Source organism: Archocentrus centrarchus, unplaced genomic scaffold, assembly GCF_007364275.1.
Source record: "Archocentrus centrarchus isolate MPI-CPG fArcCen1 unplaced genomic scaffold, fArcCen1 scaffold_26_ctg1, whole genome shotgun sequence".
Classification (NCBI taxonomy): domain Eukaryota; kingdom Metazoa; phylum Chordata; class Actinopteri; order Cichliformes; family Cichlidae; genus Archocentrus; species Archocentrus centrarchus.
The window spans coordinates 6,430,060-6,453,436 of NW_022060256.1; the positions used below are offsets into that span (position 1 = coordinate 6,430,060).

The following is a 23,377-nucleotide window of genomic DNA, read 5'->3' on the forward strand; positions in this document are numbered from 1 at the left end:
GAACAAAACTATGATGCATTTTTGGTCCCACAGGTCTATAAAAAGAAGCATCTAGTTATGCAGTCTGTCTTTATGAGTGTTCAGCGGGGTATTATCAGATCATCTTAGCACAGACCCGGCTCCCCTCTACATCAGTGGTGGCTTGTATGGAAAGCCTTTGAACTCCCAGGTACCTTCATCTCTGCTGACCTGTCCTGGACTGCAAACACCTCAGAACTCACTAAAAAGCCCTACCAACAACTCTTCTTCCTCAGAGAGAACAACATGGGTCAAAATCTGCTGGTGAGCTTTTACTGCTCCTCCACAGAGAGCTGCTGACATCCTGTATCACAGTGTGGTACAGGATCTGCACTGAAGCGGAGAGGAGGCGGCTCCAGTGCAGCTCAGGAGACTGTCAGCTGCTCTCTGCCCTCCCTACAGGACTAGTTCACCTCCTGCTGCCTCGGCAGGGCCTGAAGGACTCATCACATCCCGGTTCTCACCTCTTTGACCTTTTACCCGCTAGCAGGTGTTACAGGTCCCTCAAAAACAAACAAACAACACCCCCCCACCTGCGTAAAAGTTGCCAGTGCGCTGCTGACTCAATAACTGCAGTGCTCTAAACCTCCTCAGGGAGCTTCATGGGTTTCCATGGCTGAGCAGCTCCTGTAGCTGTACTGTGTAGGTGGCCCAGTACTTCTGTCCATATAGTGTAAATATAACCTCTGGGTTTAAAAAGTGCAGCTAATGCTGAAGTGCTTTAAACCGAGTTCTCAAAGACTGCTCACTGGATTTATGACCTCAGTGGACACTTTAGGCTTAAAAATAGGAACCCAAACCATGGGCGAGATCATGCGTACCTGTGCTGAGTTGGTGTTTGTCTCTATCTCAGGGATGTACGGGTAGTGGATATAAAACATGTCATTGCGGACCATCTTCTTCCTCATTCGGCAGGGCCCTTCCGTCATTTCCAGCACAAACTTGTCCAAGTGGGAGCCGATTGGCGGGCCCCACAGGCCTCGTTCACGCAACAGCTCGTATTCAATGGATGCCCACTCCTCGGTCACGTACTTGAGGGCGTTCTGCTGCCGCTGCAGGGCAGAGAGGATGGATGAAGCAAGAGTGGGGTGAGTCACTTGAAAAAAATACTGCTATAAAATATAAATGCAGTCACAACTGCAACACTGGGCTATAAAAATGTAGCAGCACTGTGATTTTGTGTGGTCCTGCAGCCACATCCAGACTACACTCTTACACTGGTTTGCGCTCTTGCTTCTCGGTATAACTGTGACATTATTGTCATCACACATTTAATCCACTTAGAGATGACTGTAATTCTTAGAGAAACTTTACAATTTTGTGCCAAGTTCTTCTTAACTTTTACAGAGAAGCAACAGAAATCTTTATGATCATAACTGATCTTGACCCATTGTGAGATATGATGCAGTACCTCTTGATATTCCTTGTACTGCATGGCCACCAAGTCTCGGACAACAGCGATGTGCGTGAACATCCACTGAAAAGTCTCCTGTTGACCAGAAATACAAAGTTGTACTGAAACCGCTCTGAGTCAGATGGTACACGCAGTGAGGAGTGATGTGCACGTCTGTGTGTGGTTTTCCGTGTACCTGTGCAGAGAGGCTGTTCTTGTTCTGGCTGTTCTCCTTCTTGTTGCGCCGGACGCCGGTCAGCTTGGAGAGGCCGAAGCCGCTGCTGACTCTGGACAGTTTGGACTGGGTTGCTGGTGCTACTGCTTCCCCACGACTGATGTACTTTTTCTCATGAGCTGATCGGCAGAAAAAAGACCAGAGAAAAGCACATTTGGTGATTTTTTTTAACCCCATAGCTAACATTGCTAACAGCCTGCTGTTTACAGCAAAAGAAAGCAGGTGTATGGTTGTGCCGAACTGTGCTGATGTTATTTTAGTTGAAGGTATTATAACTTAAGTTAACCTGTAAAACGTTTGTTTTGTCTAGGACCTTAATCACACAGACCTAGAGACTGGTTGGTGTTCCCATGATCAGTAGGGAAAAATGCACATTCCCTGACAGGTGGCTGTCGCTGGGTGAAATCTGTCACAAAGAGGGTGATGCAGTAAACGACTCCTTGCTTTGCTTGCATAAAAGACGCCGACTTGTCTGCAGATACTTGCCATTTACTGTCTGAGCTGTAGTGAAACCTGGAAAAGTGCAAAACAAACTGGAAACGGAGAATGTTCGCCTTCAAAGTAAAAGTTGTACCATACTGCTGCAACCAACGCGCGACTTAGCTGCACCTTTCACAGTTTCACCACCACTTAGCGAGCAGTTTGCAGACAAGTCAGTGTCTTCCATGCAAAATACTGGCAAATGTGGCAAAAGCAAACAAAGCAATTGGAAGGAGGTTTCTGGTGCAACACCATAAACCTCTTAACAACCAATTTCACCTAGTGACTGCCGGCAACCTCCAGCAACCACTCACCAACCGGTTGGGGAACACACATTTTTCACTCTCTCTCTCGGCCTGTTTGCTGAGGCCTAACCTGTATTAGAGGAAAAGCAGAAGTTTCCTTCTTAACACAAAATACACGTTAGAGAATAACTGCAGAAAATCTTTAAAGTCAAAACTTTTTTGATCAGTTTTGCGTTCAGGGTTTTTTTGGCTTGTTTTAAACTCACAGCTCTGTGCTGTAGAAGTGTAGCTTTCTTAGCACGAGCACAAACTTGGACATTTGTAATCCTTTAAATCTGGTGGGGTTCACACAGAAGGCTAAATGGATTTTGTTTACAATTTGTTACAATTCTTAGCTTCAGCATATCTTCTCTGAAACACCGGATACTTCAAAAATCGCTTTGCTGGTATCATCTGAACTACTTTCTAATAAAAAAAAATGCTCCCAAAATACAGGAAAAAAAACATGTTAGGGGCTTTCTTTTCTTACCTGGACAATTTCTGAAAATTCAGAGAGAACTTCTAACAATATCTGTTTGGCAGTGTCTGTATCAGCAGACCAAACTTTGGCTGCTGGATGATAGTAATCTGCTGTCTGCTTACATAAGCAATAGATGGCCAGAAAGAGCACAGATCAGCAGTAGCAGGTTCTGTTTGCCGGGCTGTGGAGTTTCATTTCATTTGCCAAACAAAAAGAGAAGCTCACAAACAGCTGACCTACTTATCTAATGATTACATGAGCAGCACTCATTTACTTAAAGTGGAGAAAAAAGACGGCACAATCTGAGCTAAAACGATGAGCTGAAGGTCTGTGGGGTTACTCCTCACCCAGGTGGTTCTGCCAGCTCTTCAGTGCCGGCTCTTCCAAGGCGGGACGGGCTGTGGTGATGTCCACATGGCCTCTGTCGTTGCAGGGCAGAGACACTTTGAAAATGTCCTCCAGCATTTGGCGCTTGCTGTGCATCAGCTCCGTCCACACACGGTTCACAGCCTTCAGCAGCAGCTGCCGCCCTGCAACAACACTCAGTATTTTGTTGTTGTGCTTCTCACCAAACTGCAGAAACAACTGATCACTTATGGCACATTTGTAAAACTTCATAACAAATTAAATATTTATTAAGTGATTGCATTGTAATAGACAATCACTTCCTCCACAAGTACTGAATCTAAACACCTAACACCACAAAAGTTACACATACAACAACATTCTGGGTTATAGCACCTGTTGCTACCCACTCAGCCACCAGTACCTCTCATTTTCTACATTTTCTCGTATTCTTTTATTTGTATCTGCTTACATTTTCTATTGTCCATCTTTAACTGTTGAAGATGCAACACAAAAGAGTAATAAGATCCAAGCAGAGGTCATCAGGGTCAGAGTGGTCCTGCATGCAGCCACACATACTTAAACACACAAATCTGTGTCTCACCTTCACTGACGTCATGACTGTGCGTGGTGTCAGACTCGTTCTCTGCTGGCATCATGACGTGCCAGGTTGTCATCCTGGCCTCTGCCTCCAAACCAAAGCCGTCCACACTACTGCACACACAAACACACACACACAGAAATTTAGTACCACGCTACCCTGCAGAGACCTGAGAGGAGTGTGTCACAGGGAGGGTTTGATTATTTGGCTTCCTCGCTCTGCTCTCTGCAGCTGAACGCCGTGTCGTGTTAGAGAGCGTTGTGTTCGCAGCATGGTGGGGACGTCAGTCTGTCCACACCTGCTGCAGTTTGAGGAAAAAAAATGTTTTTTTTCCAGAACAAAATCTGCTCTCTGCGATCACAGTCCATCAGCATGTGAGTAAACACGGCAAAGTCCAAGTTTCAGAGAATAAAAAAAGGGAGGCGTGACTCTGCAATAAGTAGTTGTACCAACATTCCTTCGGGGAGACTCGGAAATAATCGGTGATGATGCCGGACCTTTTTGCCCAGTGTGTTGTTCTTTTGAGGTTCTGTCATTCCTGTTTCTTTTTTTCCTTCCCTGCATCTCTGTGATCCAGTGTCTGTTTTGTCCCTCTTTGTCAGCGTCCTTCGTCTTGTGTGTGAGTTTTTTCAATATGTTCCTTTAAAAATACGTAATGCAGCTCTTCTGTTTTATCTGGACACGTGGATGACCCAGAGCGTCAAGTGTGCTTCAGAAAACATGCAAAACACTCCAGTTTTACAGCTTAACTGGCAAATAAGGAACGTATGTCTTTAAGAGCTGCCTCAGTGCTGTTTGCACTGCAACATGAATGACCTGATGCACCTTCTTTGGAGTCTGACTGAAACCTGCTGCTTGGTTTCTGGGTGGAACAATTAAGAGACTCAACCCTCATCATCTAAAAATTTAAATATAAAAACCTAAAGCAGCTTTTAATTAAGAACCAACTGTCCCATAGACACCCCTCCCCAGCTCACAGCAGCTTTCGTCCTTCCTTACCTCCCACTGTGCAGGCAGATGAAACAGTGAGCTAGGCAGGCCACAAAGTCCTGGTCGTGGTTGCCTGGCCCGAGCACCAGGTTGCGGTTGACGGTCAGGACCCGCAGGGCATCCAGCAGGGCCACCTGCTGTGCTACCGTCTTGTGGGGTCGGCAGAGCTGATAGAGCACCGTCCGGTTCAGACAGTGGTAGATGGTGTCGAGGGAAAGACCCTGGGAACGCCTCTTAGACTGGAGAAGGCCGAATGGGGGGAAAACCATCAAATAAGACAAAGGTGAGAAGCAGAACAGAGCAAAGGAAGCAGAACTGGCATGTTAGTCTTTAGTTATGGCTGTTTAGTGCTATGAAGTTCATATGCATAAAGCTGCTGAAGAAATTCTTCTGCAGAAAGAAGATTTGTGTGAGCAACAAGGGCTAAACTGGGCTAAGAACACAGGATTATAATGTTGCTTAAGGAGCTCAAAGGGAAACTTTCTTCTTCCAACAAGGACGGCTTTTGTAAAGATGTGTTTAGACTCAATAAGCCAAAACCTTTTAAATCAATATTCTGCATGCTGGGTTGCTGCAGAATTTTGTGGGAATTTTCCCACAGCATTCCTCTTTTCTAGTCTTACTGACCAAAGCACTTAACACTACAACTGCCATTTTTACTCCATGAACTCATCATTTCACATCCACACCTACAGCCAATCACCAAAGAAATCAGGAGTCCACCCACACAAATACAGGAAGTACAGGAAGTACTAACTACTACCCCGCGCTGACCATTATACCGTCCTTTTAATATACCCCTTTGTTGAGGAGCATCTGCAGCTGGAGTGGGTCTATTTCACAATGACTGACGAAATTAAAAGTAAATATATTCCAGTTCATAACTGTGCCTCAGGATGAAGAAGATGGTCATCGAATCTGCTAATCACTGAGGGATATTTCCAAGATTCAGGGACGCATAAAAACGAATTGCTGAAAATAATCTCCTTAGTTTTTCAGCTGCACAGCAATGTGTACAGAATACGCTGCATAAAAAGGAGTCCATACACGACTCTGCAGGAAACAGTCATGCTTTACTACATCTTTACTACACTTAAAGTATTTACACACATACAAACAGTATAGTGGAAACACTATAGAGCTAACAAACCTCAGAAACTGAATCTTACATAGAGGGAAAATATAAAGGAATCAGCACGTGAATTACACGTATCCCCCACAGACCCACATCTGTCCTTCGGGGCCTGCACAGATCAGCAGCCTGATCTAATTTTTGTGCCTTTAGCGTCTAAAATGAGGCCTGCAGTCTGAAGCACCCCGCCTATCTGACTGACTTCAGCCTGCATGCACTGGTTGCATTAAATGGAAGCCGACTCAGAAGGACTGTTTTCTTTCTTACTGCAGTTCAGGCAGCACACAGACGCCGTCGCTCTGCCTCCAGCCTGTTAATGCAGCTTCCAACAAGACTTACATTATGCTGTGTGTATGAATCTGACGACAAACCAAACATCCTCTAAAAGTCTATCATGATATTAAAAACTAGCGTGAATACCAATGCCTCCAGCTACACGATGTGAGTGCTGTACTCTGCATTACAGAGACAAAGATTAATCCCAACAGAGGTTTTCATCTGTTTGACATCTGAATATGTTCCACTGGGTTAAATCGGTCCATCAGCTGACCAAGAACAGACTGAGGTCATTCTGCTTGTACCTGTCCAATGAGCTGCACAATGAAGTCCACCACCAGTTTGGAGTCCTTGTTGAACATGCCCTGCCACAGCTTGTCCACCACCCGCTGGGTGAAGTAGAAGACGTTGTTGACCAAAATCTGGTAACTGCCACCGCTGCTGAGGGGCAGAGAGGCATCTTCACCTGGGGACAGAGCAGCAGCGCGAGAGTCAGTCGCATATCGGGTGGAGGGTTTAGAGTTATATAACAAAGATAACGCAGATTTGTTCTAGTTATAGTCCTTTAAGAATTAAAGACTTTCACTCTGGTTTTTTTCCCACACTTAAGTTTTTAGTTTTAATAATAATAATACATTTTATTTATAAGAGCCTTTCATGACACCCAAGGACACTTTACAGGGGAGAAAACAAGACAAACCACAAAAAGCACATACAAGAAACTAAAATGACCAAAAGACCTAAAGCGAGTACACAATTTGGAACAGGTCACGATTTGAAGATATGAAGAGAGTCGATATTGCGAACGTCTGGTGGGAGAGAGTTCCAGAACTGGGGAGCAGAGCGGGAGAAAGCTCTCTTTCACATAGTACTGAGGCAGGCAGGGGGAACAGTACAGTGGATAGAGGAGGAAGAGCGGAGGCTGCGGGATGAGGTGATGTGAAGAAGATCGACTAGATAAGGAGGGCTGAGGTTGTGGATGGCCTTAAATGCGAACAGGAGGATTTTGAACCGAATTCTGAATTTAACTGGAAGCCAGTGGAGCTGCTGTAGGACTGGGGGGATGTGGTGTAATGAGGGGGTTTTGGTGATAATGCGAGTTTTAAACCATTTGAAGCTTCTGGAGGGATTTGTGAGGGAGGCCAAATAAAAGAGATACACAATAGTCAATACGGGAGGTGCCGAGACTATGAACAAGGATGGAGGTGGTATGGGGGGAGAGGGGGGGGGGTATGTTTTGTAGGTGTAAATATGCAGACTGGGTAATATTATTGATATGGGAGTGAAAGGATCGAGTGCTATCAAGGATGACACCCAGACTCTTAACCTGAGGGGAGGGGAAAACTGAGGAGCTGTCGATGGTGAGGGAGAAACTGCCAACTTTGGATGAAGTGGATTTTGTTCCGACGAGGAGGAACTCAGTTTCGTCACTGTTTAATTTAAGGAAGTTTGAGGTGAACCAGGATTTGATTTCAGATAAGCAGGTGGTGAGGGAGGAGGGTGGGAGGGAAGAGTTAGGCTTGGTGGATAAATAGAGCTGTGTGTCACCCGCGAAACAATGGAAATGGATCCTGAATTTATGGAAAATATTGCCAAGGGGAAGGAGGTACGTGATGAAAAGGAGGGGCCCCAGGACAGAGCCTTGAGGCACACCTGAGGTAACAGGAGAGGGGTGGGATTTGAAAGACTTCAGCTGGATGAACTGAGTGCAGCCAGTGAGATAAGAACAAAACCAGACAAGAGGGGTGTGGGAGATACCAACAGAAGATAATCTGTAGAGAAGCATGTGTGGGAGATGGTGTCAAAGGCTGCACACAGATCAAGGAGGATGAGGAGAGAGAGTAATCCAGAGTCAGCTGCCATGAGAAGGTCATTCGGGATTTTCAATAGAGCAGTTTCTGTGCTATGGCGGGGGCGGAAACCAGACTGGAATTGTCTTTTTAGTTAACTATGATGAGCTTGCCAGAAATTTTCCAGACACTGCTGATGAGGTGCATGTGAGAACTTTCTTTAACCTGATGTCTGATTGCTCCTGTGTGAGAATAGAGCAGGTAAATGTCTGGTGTCATGTCTGCTGCCTCCTTTGTAACGGGCATATCCAGGCAGCACCCTCTGTTAAAGCCACATTTTCAGCAGAAAGAGCATCTCTGACAGACGACCTCCTGCTGTGTGCTGCATGTGAGAGTCAGATGAGTTTTTGCAATAACTGTCTCGCATTTTTTAAGCACATGAACTTCTCTTTTGTTCCAGATTGGTGCAAGACAATACTCTACATACAACAGAAGAGGTCCTGGAAACTGCTTAAGGTGCTTGCAGATCTCCGGGCTTCAGACTGTGATTTGCTGACTCACGATGCAACCATTAGTTTCTTTCAAAGCCCAAAAGGGAGTTACGCTGTCCTGCAGCACAGTGTTGAAGATGCTGTATAAGCATGAAGAAAGGACCTCATGATTAACTGAACTAACTGTGAACTCCTGGCTACACATGGCAGTAACACACTGGGGTGTTAGGGTAAGTAGGTTACATCTCTCTGAGAAAGTGACATCAGTGACAGTGACCACATGTTATACCCCCACATCTAGTTTGGAGGTGAAAACTGAGGTCTGCTGGATGGGAGCGCACTGAATGAAGATCTCAGGACTGTGTTCTGACCTAGGAGGACATCAGCAGCCAGAAGATGCTCCATGACGCCGTCCAGGATGTTGGACTGAAACTCCTTCTGCTGAGTTCTGGTGGAGCGCTCCGGGGAAGCCTGAGAAAAACAAACAAAAAGGAAACTAAGCAGCTGTAATGTTTAAGAGCGTCCCGTCCATGCCTCTAAAATGTTGTCATCTAAATTCATGGAACATAACCTATGAACTGCTGTCCAAATAAAAACACCCGTCTTTGCTTATTAAAATGGAGAAACAAATTTGCCTCCCACCTAAAGAATAATTCAACAATTTATAGCCACACAATAACCTGTTAACATCACTGCGTGTTTTCAACAACTGCACCATCACTCCATCTGCTTACCTCGAGGAGCATATCAATGATGGGTGTCTGCTTGCTGGCTGGGGTCATGCAGAGGTTGTCCATGATCAGAACCCTCATGAAGTCAAAGACATATTTTTTGGCCGGGTGGTTGGTCAGGGACGTCTTGGAGCCCACGTTGCAGTATTCAGATTGGCTGCGGTTCATACCAGAGTCCCCAGCAAAGGCCTTGAACTCCTCGGTGGGAGAACTCGCCTCATCGTCCAAATCACTGACCTATGAAGAATGGAGAGATGAAATGAGACCCTTCATCAGAATCAACTTGTATGAATAGATCTTTGTTTCCTCCAAGTTTTTGCTGCTGTGACACGTGACAGTCTTTACCCACATGCATCTGATTTCAGTGGCTAGGCACACTGCAGCCGTCCCAAACACATTTACTGTGAGGAAAAGAAACTGCAGAGAAGATAACAGAGCCCATGGCTCAGAAGGGCAATGAGTTACAGTTTTACTGAGGCCGAACGGGTATTTACAGCATATCCGTTGCGTGTTGACCAGATTACAGATCAACACCTGTGATTACTGGAAATTAAAAACACTAGATTTGTGCAGAGGAAGATGAAACATTACTTGAAGTTACTGCAGTAATTTTAGGTCAAGATTAGATTTTTGCTGCAGGCCCTTCCCTCGTGCATGAATGAGTTTCTATTTAGTCATCTAAGTGAAAAAATAAAGGGCAGACTTACCATCTCAGAATAAGGCCTGATGTTAAAGGGGAAGACGGCGGCTGCCAGGGCACAGAGGAACTCCGGGCTGTGCCACATTGGTGAAAGGTCGGATACGTTATGGTAAAGGTACCTAAAGAACTGCATGAGGGTTACCGGGTACTCCCTGAGCCAGGAACCTTCCTCCTCTGACTGCCAAGGCTGGAAAGAGAGACAAAAGCAATGAAACCAGAAGAAGCATTTACATTAAAATCTCAGCAGTGGCGCTGGTGTGAAAAAGTAAGACCCATCGCCGATGGGGTATCCTCCTGCAAGCAATGAAAATATAAAATAAATGTAGGAGTCAGGATAACATTAAAGCCCATTTTCATAACAGAAAACCCTTCAGCAAACATCTTATTACCTTCTGCAAAAATATTTTCTTTTAATTTGAAAGCCTTTTCTTAACTTTAGTCACCGCTGGGTCAATAAAGATGTAATACATATTCTACCAAAAATATGTTTTCAATATTAACAATACTCATTAAATCAAAATTATTTTAAGCATGCTGTAAGAGACTGATATTCTGAGTATCTTTACCAAATACTTTTTGGTAACCACATCCTCGAACATAAGGCAAACACGCTGTTTACATTTGAGCAATACTGCTGAGCAGTAGGTATGGCTTTAATATTGCTCAATGATGAGTCATAGTCTGTACCGTTTATGGCTGTGACCATCCCTGACCAACCAGTGTACAAAGGGTGCTAAACATCCAGGATTATGAATATAGTGTTACACATCTTTGACGAGTAAAGAACACATATACCAAATTTCATGGCTCAACTCTTTGTGGTTTTGGAGTCTATAGACCGGAAAAGTAAAACCTCACAGACAGACGCCTGGATGGACGGTATGACAACAACATCCTCCTGTTCTATTGTCAGGATAAAAAAGTGAGTCTTTTAAAAGCAGTTACTGTACTGAGCAGCCGGCTTTTGTTGGTGGTGATCAGATTGTAAACACAGCTGAAGGTGAGTCTGACCTTGTTTTATGTAGAAAAAATGTTCGGTGATCAAACTAAAGGAAGTAAAAATCGTAACGAGATTCCTGCAGAAGGATCATTACTGGGTGATGAGCGTACTCCCAGACCCCCCGAATGTGTCCGTCCCTCGGTTGACACGAACCCCGCGGCCTAGCGTCTACTATTCTGTTATTGTTAAAGTAAATGTGCTGCCATTTTGTGCCATTGTGGTTGTACTGCGTGAATCTATGTTGAAATCTTTTTATCACAGTCTGATATTTGTGCCTTTTGCCTTCATTCACACTGCGCAAAGGACGGACTGAAGATTTTGCTGGTTTGGCCACAAAACAAAATATTATTTGTTAAAAAGTAGGTAAATACTATATTTACTTAAAGAAAAAAAAAAAGAGGCACCTGACCATTGGCTGCCTGTGAAATGAAATTACTAAACTTTACCATAGGATCCAGATTAAAAAAGAAAAAAAAGCTCTTTTAACAGAAACGTGTCCCGGCAGGTTTAGAAGGTTTTACATCTGAACTCTTCATGTTTATATTCATTTTAAAAAATCTACAAAATGCAAGACTTGCACATCACACCATTAAAAATAGCATAACTTTGAAAGGAAAATTGATATAGCAAATGATAATATATTACTTATTTATTTTACTTTACTTTACGAGAGCATCTGGCCCTCATGCTGTCTGCCGAGAAAAATTCCGGCCCTTGGACAAATGTAGTTGATGACCTCTGATACAGAGAATCCAGACGGATCCATTTTTATATAAGAAACGCTTAGAAAGAAACACTAGAAACTTCTAAAGTGTGGTCCTTTTCAGGCTTGTTGTTGGGAACTGTCGTTGAAATTGGGCAGCCATAATTGCTTATTAATGTTACAGTAACTAATGTAATTAGTACTTAATGTAACTACATTATAGAAACACTTATTTAGAGCATCTGCTGCTGCAGCACAAACTGCTTTTGTGTTTGCTGCCTTCCCATTTACTCATAATTATATTTTTCTCAAAATGAAGACATTAAAAACATGGCTTTAAGGGTTTTAGAGGTTCTCACCAGGTTGAGCATGCTGCGCAGCATGGCGAGCAGCAGGAAAGCAGCGTCGGTACAAACACTGTGGATGGAGCCCACCAACGTCCCACTGGAGGCGGGCACGCCGAAGATGAACGTCCAGATTGAGTCCAGGTCAAACTGGGAGAACACACACACACACTGGGGTAATATATAGTAACACAGACACCATAATTAAACTAGTCCACTTTTGTATTTATTAATTCTATTTAGTCGTTATTTCTTTTGACAGCTCAAAGTCAGATCTGAAAGTGAACCTATGATGCTTTTCCTTACTCAGCTTATGTACAAGTAATCCCTGTGAGCTCCTCAGTTTCAAACAGTTTCTTCTACCCTTGGTTCTGTAAAAAGCTGAGTTAAAGCAGTGGTTTCTAACTGTTGGGTGGGTCCCACTCATAAGGACAGGACATAAAATGCCTTATTGCAGAGTGGATGAACTGAGGGGTACACCATGGCCAAGTATGAGATAAATAAATATTATTTTGAAGTGTGAATCATGCAAAGCTACTCTAAAGAGTCCATCCATCCATCCATCCTCTGCTACTTATCTGGGTTTGGGTCACGGGGGCAGAAGTCTAAGCAGATGCGCTCAGACTTCCCTCTCCCTGGCCACCTCCTCCAGCTGTTCTGAGGGGACACCAAGGCGTTCCCAAGCCAGATGAGAGACATAATCTCTCCAGCATTGCCCTCACATGTGACCAAGACCCGAAGATATCTAAACTCCTCCTCTTGAGGCAGCAACCTGTCCTTGACTCGGAGTGGGTACTCCACCCTTTTCTAGCTGAGAATCATTTACTTTGTGGTGCTAATTCTCATCCCAGCAGGATGGAAGTCATCAGCAGGGGCACCTTCAAGCACCCTGCACAGGGACTCCAAGAATCCTGGGTACACCGAAGTGTCATTTGGCAGATAAGCACAATGACAGTCAGGACCTGTTCCCCAACCCGAAGGCAGAAGGACTCTAAAGAGTCCAAAAATAAAAACATGATGCTGGAAATGAACAGCATAGGTCCACTTTAAGTACAGCAGCTAGTTATTATTATTAAAGAAGGTTGGATATACTAACATGTACCTGCAGGCTGTCTGGTAGCTCAGTGACAGGCTGCTGCAGGAAGAGAGCCATGAGCAGGAAGTAGAGTTCGGGCACATTGGTGTGTTTGGGGAGCAGCGTCTGCAAAACGGGGAATCCTGGGAAATGGCACGCATCCCGGTTGATCTCCCGCAATGTGGAGCGCCCGCCGGCACTGCGACCCACGTTGAATCCTAAAGAGGATGGTGAGACAGAGAGAGAGTGTTAAAAATAATGCATAAAGGTAAAAGGGTGGCATCAGTGCAATCACCCTGTGACTACTCCACCTACGGGCAACTGCAATACAGCTGTAGTACCTGGTTTTGGGTTTAATGGAGCAGAGCTATGAAGGAGATGGTTGCAGTCAAACCCAAGACTGTAATCATTGGACTAAACTAACACAATCAATCAAAGCCAAATAGATAGATTAGTTACACTAAAAGGCAAACTCCAAATCTGAATAAAACTAAAGACTTCAACCTTATAGCAAGCAGTGGTTCTCAACCTGGAAGTTGGCAGGAGTGTCTGGATAATTAAACAAACAACAACAAAAAAAATTGTACAAATTTGTGATTTTTTTTTTTTAACAAACTATGGTGCATTGGACAAACAATCCAATTTTTTAAAATATTTTATAAACTTAACACAAAAAAAAGGACATTTTGGTCAGTTATTTTTTTGTAAAGATGCTTCTTGGGAATAAATCTCATTCCATTGGAAAGCCTGTGTATTTCCCTTAAATGGAGCCACGTTTGGAAGGAAAATGCATTTGTGGGTTGAGCAGCAGAGCTGAGTATGTGGCTATACCTGTGAAAAACTTGCCAGATCTTCTCTGCCAATGACAAACAGCTTATCCTGCTGTTGACTCTGCTTGGTGTCATTTATTATGACTGAAGTCTTAAGAAACAAGACATATCAGCAATTTAATAATTTATTCATGTAATAAACAGCAGCCTCAGCAGCATGTGGAAGAATCACATGCAGCCACAACAGCATGTGGAAGAATCACATGCAGCCACAACAGCATGTGGAAGAATCACATGCAGCCACAACAGCATGTGGAAGAATCACATGCAGCCACAACAGCATGTGGAAGAACCACATGCAGCCACAGCAGCCTGGCAACTCCTCCTCATGCTGATCACCAGCTCGGTCTCACACTTTGGGACGGCATCTGATTCTTCAACCAGCATTCGTTGCAGGTCAGCCGGCGTGGTTGTTTGTGTCACTCAATAATGAACAGCATCCCAAACTGATCCCAGAAGTGCTTAATGGGGTTGAGGTCAAGCCTGTAGGCAGGCCGTTCCATCTTCTCCACTCCCAAATTCTGGAGGCAGTCTCTGATAAAATCCGCTCTATGGGGGCAAACGTTGTGATCTCTGAGGAATAGAATTCAGTTCCAGACTGATATGAGATATGGGATTGCTGCTGGTTCCAGAATCTCAGTTTGATATATCAAGTGCACATGTTGCAGTGCAAACGGGCCTGACAGTGAAGGGCAGTCACGGCAGTCCTCCTGGCCGCCCTCTGAGACCGGAGACTGGCTGCATGCAGTCTGTTCCAGATCGTCCTGCAAACCTTGACTGCAAATCTGTAGAAGACTTCCTACAGTGACTAAGCGCTGACAGGGTGAGGAAACAGTCGCCCACTTTGCGACCTGTCTCTAACAACCTCCACTGTATGGAACTTGGAGATGGTATTGGAGCTCACTCCAAATAATGCTGCAACTTGGTTTTGTGGAACACCAGCTGGAAGCTGCCCTATGGCATTGGCTCAATCCAGATCAGTCAAACGTGGCATGCATGGAGCAGACACCAACTGACCCCTGTAGCAGGGTCCATGCTCACAAGTGCCGCCAATCAGACACCCGAATGTCAACAACTGGGGTACCAGAAGCTAAAAACAGGACATTAAAAACAATAGCAGACTAAGCTGACTGGCAATGGCAGAGAAGATCTGGCAAGCTTGTCAAGGGTGCAACCGACAAATGCATTTTCATTACAAATGTGGCTCCATTTAAGGTGGAATAAACAGGCTTTCCAGCAGTGTGTGACTTACTACCAAGAAGCACTATTATCACTAAGAGAAACAGACCAAACACAAATTTCCTTTCTTTTTGTGCTAAGTTTATATTAAAGGAAACATCAAAATTTGAAATGATTTTATGCTGGTAAATCCAATTTTGATGAATCAGAATGGTCTGAACGCCTTTATTGTGAGAAGGTTGAAAACCAGTGAGTTCAGAAGAGACTATGGTATGATGCAGCAGCAGGAGGGGAAAGCAGGAGGGCAAAGAAATGAGAGGACCAACCCTTGGCTGTTCGGCGCACAAACTGTGCAGCTTTCTGTTTACTGAATGAAGGCCAACTCCGACGGAAAGCGTTGCCAGAGTGAGGAGAGGCGTCTGCTGAGCCATGTTACAACAAACAGTATTTACCTTGGAAATTATGAGTGCATGCTTGTGACTGCTCTGATAAAGGATGCTTAAAGATTTGAATTTCTTAAATGATTTACCCACACACCAACATATGGAGCTAATACATGTCCACATCCTTCAGAGACAAATGCTAACATTAGCTAAATCCACCCTTTCGGTTCCTAACATTTTGTAGACTTTGCACTGCACTCACCCAGCACCGTGCCGATCTTGTTGCTCAGGACGGAGTCGGTGTGGTCCAGCCAGCCTCCTCCGCACAGGCCCTCTTTGAAGCGGTTGAGGATGGACTGATTGGACAGCAGCACCACCAGAATCCACAGAGCTGCCGTCACCGTGCTGGAGTGGAGATGTTCTTCCATGAACATCAGAAGCCAGTCAAAGCCCAGCGTTCGCACCAGCTCCTCACACGCCCTGCAGGGAGAGAAAGTTTTGCAGGTTAGTGTTACTTTCTAAGTTGCATTTTAATATCAGTTTATTTTTACAACAAATAATTTGTCAAGCTCTCTGTTAGAGCTTGCTCATTATAGTATATCAACCAGTGTCATTATCTCCATCTATGTCAGCCAGTAGGCATTTTGCCATTATTTGAATAAAGTCGAGCCATATTCCTATTGTAAGTGGAAATGTTGTATGTAGGGCCAAATAGCTTTTTAACGATAAATGTCTTTAACGGATCAGAGAACAAAAATAATGACTTTTGGTACTTTTATGACTGATTATTCATAGTTTCCCAAAATAAATGAACATTGTGGGAGTTCGCCTTTTAATTTAACTTCAAACTTTCAGGATAAGCAGATATGACAGAGCAAAAGCAAACAGCAACATCCAAAAATGAAGCCAACATGAAAGTGCTAGCTGGCTTAGTTTATAGGCTGCACTTCCCCAACTGGCCACTTGGAGCTGACTCCCCAGTTCAGACTGTATATAAGCCACTGGCTAACAAAAGCCTCGAGCTGACTGTTTATATTGTTGCAGTCTTGGTGCTATAACAAATGAAAAGCTGTGATAGAGAAGTCGTTAGATAATGAAGATATCCTTTATAGTCCTCCTATCTGATTCTTAAGATAAGCAAAGTTACAAAGCAAACAATGTTGTATTACTTATTACCTGAAACTAGTTCACTGAGCCCATAAACTCAACAGGAAAGTGTTTATGGCGGTCACAGATCAAGAAAGCCGGGGGAGCAATTTTCACTTCTATACCTCAAGTCTTTTTGCAGAACTGACCCCCTGCTGGCCATTAAACAGAATGCAGGCATGTCTGCGATGGCTGCACAACCTGGAAGTTATTGTTTATGGTCCCAAAATAAACATGTTAACAGCCTACTACAAAAATGGCTTTAATCTCTGCAGCCAATTCCAACATCAACAACAACTGAACAGGGTGATTAAAAAAATAACAAAACTCACCTGTTTAAATCTTAAAAGTTATCAAAGTTAGAGTTATGGCTGCTTTGTCAGACAAGTAAATGCCAGTGCGTGTGGCTGTAGCTGCTAGCTGTCTTATTATGCCACGGTGTGTCTTTTGTCCCGTCTCAGTCCCAGCAGATGACCCCCCCCTCCCTGAGCCTGGTTCTGCTGGAGGTTTCTTCCTGTTAAAGGGAGTTTTTCCTTCCCACTGTCACCAAGTGCTGCTCATAGGGGGTTGTGTGACTGTCGGGTTTTCTCTGTATTATTGTCGGGTCTTTCCCGATTTGGTGCTATACAAATCAAACTGAATTGTCTTCACCTTCGCTAACTAAATTAATTGCACCGACAGCCTATCCAAGAAGTCTGTGCTCCACAGTGAAATTCTAGTATTTAATTCGAATGTTAGTTAGGAATATTTGGAAGGTATTTGTGTCTGTTCCCTGCAGTCTATGGATGCACCTTAATAATAAAGCAACAAGAACGTGCTGATTTAGTGATTCACTTCTCCTGTTCAACATAGCAGGCTTCAAAACTGAGCTATATATACACAAAGTCTGGAGAGGAGTGGTGACTTACTGGACATTGACGGTGCATTTCTCTTTCGTGGTAAAAAGCAGTCTAAGAAGGCTGTCCAGCAGTCGATTTCTCAGCAGAATGAGGTTTGCTGATAGGAGCCCCCCGAAATCATCATCATTACCTGCGGACAAATATTTGATGACATGATTCAGGGCAGAAAAACAGTCTCGACCATGTGTTTTTGCCCACATGTTATTCAAGATCCAATAAAGAGGTGCCAGAAGTCAGACCAACACGTGGACACATAAAAGTTTCTAATTCACTAATACCTCCGTCGATCTTCTCCTCGTTATTGATTTCCATGACAACAAACTTCTCACACACAGCAAACGTGGGAAGAGTAGAGGAGATGAACTGGCCGAACCTGCAGAGACAGTAAACTGTGTTATGCTGCAGTGTCACGTAATTCATTTTGTGTCATTGACACGAGCGTGCTCTCACCGCAGCAGGTCGTACGGGTTGGGGAAGCCTTGGAGCAGCAGACTGAGCACGTTGCTGATGGCGGCGACAGTGGGCTGGGACAGCGTGGTGTCCCTCAGGGTGAGCAGCAATCGCGGGATGAGCTGAAACTCTCTCAGCAGTTTAGCATTTTTAGCCGCCTCACTGTTTGGTACAGTCAGTGAAACACACACAGTGAGCTACATTAAAACAAAAATATCTGTGCCAAATAGCAATTACAAAAAAGTAAATAAATTAATAAAACTCATGTTATTCTCCATTTGATCTGTTTGTTGTTCCGGGAAATCTCCCTCTGACACTTGCCTGGATTCTGTCAGCAGCTCAATGAAGTGCTCGAACAGAGACAGATGGAGCTCGTACGGAGCGTGGAGCCAAACCTGAGGAGCAGACGGAGCAGACTGAGACCCTAACCTCACAAGTTATTTCTGGCAGCACAAAGTAGCCCAGATCCTTAACACGTCAACATCGGTGTAAAACTTTGTTCCCCTTTTGGTCACAGTGGCTAGAAAATCCAAAAAATACACCCGCAAAGCTCCCCGTTTCATCAGCCAGTGACGGGTTTAAGTGGAACAAGATTCAGATGGATGTTAAATAGCTGCACAATTATGCTGTCCTTATTTTAGTGGGCTTACTAGCATTATGAGTCCATCTGGCCTGTAAACACTTACCTCAAAGTCACACAGTAGGTCCTGGAAGGCCATGGAGTTGGGGATGATGGAGGTCTCATGGCCGCTGTCCACTGTTCCCACCAGAGAGAAGGTGAGGTGCAGGATGTGACTGTTCAGCAGCGAGCGCTTCTTCTTTAGCAGCATAGCTAGCAACTAAAGGGAAAGACAGAACAAACACATAGTTCCAGTATTTAAGTCAGGGGACTCCAGATTTCTGTAAGTTTAACACTTTGTATACTCTGATGATTTTGTCTATTAAAAAAGTAGGAGCAACACCACTAAGGCACAGTGGAAAGCAGAAATGGGTGAACAGCTGGGACATGAGCCTAAAATGCACACATACACGCTTGACTGATAGAAAACAGACTGCACTATTAAAAATCAAATAGAGTATGATGGCACAGAAAATCTAGTGAGGTTTCACCACAGAGTTCAGATGTAAACGGACAGAAGTGAACTTGTTGCTTCGTTTTCTTCATGTTTACAAATGTTTGTGTGGGAATATTTAGAATAAACCATAACTGATTCTCCTAGAAATATCCAAAGGGTTTATTAGAGTGATATCTGGATTCAGACAGCACAAACTCAGCCTGGCTGTAGTGAGATCTGAATAATGTAGGGCATCGGCTGGGGTCAGGAAAAAAGGGCGCCGTGCCTGATGGCTGATTGTTTTCCTGTGGGGGTGTGTCTTAAAGACCAGCCGCCATTGGCTTACAGTATTTTCCTAAAGCTCGGTGACTAAGGTAAGAAACAAATCTGAGCCTGGCATCACCGGCTCCTCACTGCTGAGGCGCTCATTTTATTTTCATAGTGCCTAATGTTAAAGTCACACAGACTGACCTGGTAGCCTTTGATGCGCTCCATCTCTTTACTGGCCAGTGGGTTGCTTTTTACAACACACACTAAAGCTTTGACAGCCGCATACAGCCCCTCCACATCCGACGCCATGGCAACCAGACCCAAGATGGCTGCTGCCCCTCCCACATACTGCAGGTTTGTGGCCACAGGTTTGGGCACAAAGGCACGAACACCTGAGGGAGCGAGAAAGAGAAGAGGTGAGTTTTCCTTCAGGTGGAGTTTCACTACAGAACACGTGCTTGTTGCTGCTGTTCGGAGTCGTTACACAGACTCGGTTTACCTAAATATCCAATGACAGCAGCTCCTACGGTCCGCGCAGGCCCGTTGAGGTGACCGGCGGCATTATGAATCAGCTTCACCGGAGTGGCGTTTTCGTGAGAGGACACGGCGAGCTGAAGATGTTAAAACAACGAAACACACACACGATGGCAACTTGGATACTTTTAAAAACAGTTTTTGCTGAGAGCCGCTTTCTCACAACTGTGCAACACTAAGTGTTGCTGCGGATGGTTTTCCTATGAGTGACGCGTTGTTGTGTTACAACCAAGATCTGATCAAAGGTGAGTTAGCGAGCTAAAATGAGACCCTGGATTATTTTGTTGAATTCAGGAAGGTTAAAAAAAAACTGTATTATGCAGTGTTGGCGTTTGGAATAATTGTGTACTTAGAGAGTTTTCTGTATTTAACTTAGGATGAAAGGGTGTGAAAGACACAGTTATGTTTAGTTTACTAAGAAGGAGGCGAAAATGCTGCACGAGAACACACCAACTTATTTCCTTCACTGTTTGCATGGTGAGTGAGTCTCCTCCTCTGCTGCAGCAGAAACGCTGCCTCTGTAATTCTCTGCACTTCACTTCTTGTGGCTCGCTGTGGGAGAGGGAGCAGGAGAGACGGGCAGGCTGGGAAATGACTTGACAAGTGGGGAGAAAGAGATAAGGAAGCAGAGGGAGCTCATCCGGAGCTCCAACACAGACTTCTGGTGTGTTGCTTCCTTCAAATGCATCATTTAAATGCACCGGGCATGAATTCTTCTGCTGGAAAATGAAACTGACCTTTGCAAACTATTAAGTGTGTGAATGTATGTCTAAAGACATTTTCACACTGCAGCCCTGCACTTTTCTAGAAATTACAGGACGGGGTGCATGCGTCAGGGTATTGCTGATATGCAAATAGCACATCTAATAGTCCAGTGGATGTACCATTAGTGAATGGGCTTCATCTGCGCAGCCTATCCAGGCATACAGAACCCACAGTATGACTGCTGACGACTGGCAGCAGATTCCCTGCTGTGAAAATCTGTGGAAAATACTTCAACCCGACATTCCCGAAATAGTCCGAAATCCACGTGTGAATACAGCTTACGTGTGTGTGTGTGTGTGTGTTTACACTTCTGAACACACACTGAGCCACTTGGACCTCAGCAGTTTTTCCTGCATGTATTTATTTATTTATTAAGTTCGAAGTCTAACGTTGCACTTTTCTGAGGGTAAACACGTCAGCGCACCGCCCGGGAGCCGAGGGAGGGGAGACGGTTCTTTTTCAGTCAGTTACGTCAGCCGGAGTGATGTAATCACTGAACACTTCATGCTCCAAACAGTTTTTGGCACTCTGATAAAAACTGAATGTTACTGTGATGGAATTCATAGATTCTTTAATTAAACTCTGACAGTGAGATTCAAATGTAGCAGCGGCTTTGTTAACACTACAAGCAGCATGTCTGACCTGTTTGGCGATGGCTTTGCTGTCCAGTTTGTTGTAGACTTTCCTGATTTTTGCCACAGTGAGAGTCGAGACGGAGAGGGCATAGAGACTGAAAGACACCTTCTCTTCTGGCACCAACGCCACCGGAGAGGCCGGTGCTACCTCTGTCTTTGAGTCCTTACCTGCAGAAAGGGAAAATGACAAGGGTAAAAAAAAGAAAACGAGGCATGATAACTGGGAAAAGAAGTGATGTAAGGTGGTTAAGTGACAGAGACAGACTAAAGAGAAGCTTTAAGGTAAAACACAAAGATTGAGCAGCTGGCAAAAAGCACGCCTTCAGACTGTGAGGGAGGACCACTTACAGGGAAGGTAGACGGCCTGAAAGCTGCCCACATAGTTGGGTCCCAGCTCATAAATGGCAGCGACGCTGGTGGCAGGTAAGACCTCCTCCAGGAAGTGGGTGGGTCCCAGACGCCACACCAGGCTGGAGAGCTGGCGCTGGGCAGGCGGCGTCCCTATGTACCCGTAAACGGTACTCACGACAGGAGGGTTGGTGGAGCTGGAGCCGCCTGGAGCACTGTGGATGTAGTGAAGCTGGAGAGGAGGGAAGGAGAAGGTAATGACTCAAATGAGGCATTTCTATAAGGAACCAAAGGTCTGTAGAAAAAGGTCTGAGTTGACATTTTCAGCCTCTCAGTCTTTTGAGCTATGAAATGTAGAAGGAAGCTCACCACAGACAACAAAGGCAAATTACATTTGCCACGTTTATTGGCTCAGATCACAGCAGAGCCTTCAGATCATGGGAGATACACAAATTTATTTCAATTATCTGCATCAGGCACCAGCAAACATATAAAATACTGGAAAATATACTAGAAAATAATGAAATGACGGTCTCAGGTATTTGTTATTGCTTTCAAGTAATCACTCATTTTTTCTCATTTAATTTTCTCTCTGCTGAGTCACACAGACATGATTTACTCTTCTGTCCTCTGATGTTCGCCTAGCTTCACATGTGCGTCTGACAGTGATGAGTTGATAAATCGGTCTGATATCAGGCTCGTTAAATATGCACGTGTTACCATTTACCTCAGTGATTAAAGGGATGGATGGAGCTGTTGATTTATCAGCTCCTGGACTTTATCAGCTCAAAACCTTCTTTATGTTCAAAAACATATCACACAGGCAGACTGAAAAAACAAGGAGAATCTCAACTTTCTTGGTTTTCAGACTCTTTGAGGAAAACATATCAGACCTCCTCCCACTGTTAATTTCTGACACCAGAGGAGAGGAGAGGATCCCCTCTGAGGTCTCTGTCTTTGCCTCTGGCCGCCCTTGAAGAAACAAATAAAACTACAGCACGACTGATTTATCGGCACGCCCATTTTATCTGACGATATTAACTATTTGCTGATATAGTGGTATCAGGATTTATAACGGTCGATAAATGAAAATTTAAAAAGTAAAGAGCAGACGGGAGAAACACCCTTTTACATCCTTTTGCAGAGTGGCCTCTGTCCAGCAGAGGGCGCTCTGCCACTTCCCTGTTGGCAGCACATGTTTGGAAGGACACAAACACAACCAGCTGCTCCGAGCTGAGTAAATAACTACACATAACAAATACTGAGGAAATCTGTTACATCAGATTTTTTAAATGACCAAATATCTGTCTTAAAAATCCTCCACTGCTCAGGCTCCAACTAAGACCACATATATTCTAAAAGTGAGCTCATCTTTACTGCAGGAAGATCAAAAACTAAATCAGGAGCCATATTTGCTGTTTGAGGGTCTCAAAGAACCTGAGTCATTCTGAGAGTATTTCAAACTGCAGTCACGGCTGAGTCCAGCTGAGCATTTATATCCCAAACATTTCCCTCTGGGTCGCCTTCTTTAAAACGATAAATGGACACCGTGACCTTCTCAGTCCCAGAGTTGTTTTTTTTAAAGCTTTAAAGTTCAATAACGGCCGGAGGGCTTTGTTTTTTGTGATGTGAGTCCATAAATAGTAAGAAAGTGAGTAATTTGTCTTTGTAGAGTTTAAAGTTGCTAGATTTTTTTTTTCATAAATTAATTAATTTATGATGAAAAGATTCATTAGTCGCAACCCTGATGTTACACAACAGTGAGTGACGCAGATGCACCGATTGTGGGAGCGGAGGAAAAAAAAGGATACGAG

General features: G+C 44.3%; 1 protein-coding gene across 2 annotated transcripts in view; it reads right to left on the reverse strand.

The window, feature by feature from the left end:
* wdfy3 (WD repeat and FYVE domain containing 3) overlaps positions 1 to 23,377 on the reverse strand; it is a 115,676-nt gene that overhangs the window by 19,003 nt on the left and 73,296 nt on the right. The window contains exons 21-42 of one of the 2 annotated variants that reach the window (XM_030723440.1): positions 21,564 to 21,795; positions 21,223 to 21,383; positions 19,781 to 19,892; positions 19,483 to 19,673; positions 18,643 to 18,795; positions 18,278 to 18,351; positions 17,957 to 18,118; positions 17,785 to 17,879; positions 17,516 to 17,636; positions 15,724 to 15,941; positions 13,091 to 13,287; positions 12,010 to 12,144; positions 9,955 to 10,134; positions 9,251 to 9,484; positions 8,888 to 8,987; positions 6,541 to 6,701; positions 4,837 to 5,066; positions 3,841 to 3,950; positions 3,239 to 3,421; positions 1,608 to 1,765; positions 1,430 to 1,507; positions 840 to 1,070 (exon numbers count right to left, since the gene is read on the reverse strand). In XM_030723440.1, the coding sequence (XP_030579300.1) occupies positions 840 to 1,070; positions 1,430 to 1,507; positions 1,608 to 1,765; positions 3,239 to 3,421; positions 3,841 to 3,950; positions 4,837 to 5,066; positions 6,541 to 6,701; positions 8,888 to 8,987; positions 9,251 to 9,484; positions 9,955 to 10,134; positions 12,010 to 12,144; positions 13,091 to 13,287; positions 15,724 to 15,941; positions 17,516 to 17,636; positions 17,785 to 17,879; positions 17,957 to 18,118; positions 18,278 to 18,351; positions 18,643 to 18,795; positions 19,483 to 19,673; positions 19,781 to 19,892; positions 21,223 to 21,383; positions 21,564 to 21,795 (3,516 nt within the window). The remainder of the gene's footprint in view (positions 1 to 839; positions 1,071 to 1,429; positions 1,508 to 1,607; positions 1,766 to 3,238; positions 3,422 to 3,840; positions 3,951 to 4,836; positions 5,067 to 6,540; positions 6,702 to 8,887; positions 8,988 to 9,250; positions 9,485 to 9,954; positions 10,135 to 12,009; positions 12,145 to 13,090; positions 13,288 to 15,723; positions 15,942 to 17,515; positions 17,637 to 17,784; positions 17,880 to 17,956; positions 18,119 to 18,277; positions 18,352 to 18,642; positions 18,796 to 19,482; positions 19,674 to 19,780; positions 19,893 to 21,222; positions 21,384 to 21,563; positions 21,796 to 23,377) is intronic. The other variant, XM_030723439.1, reaches the window with a different exon arrangement.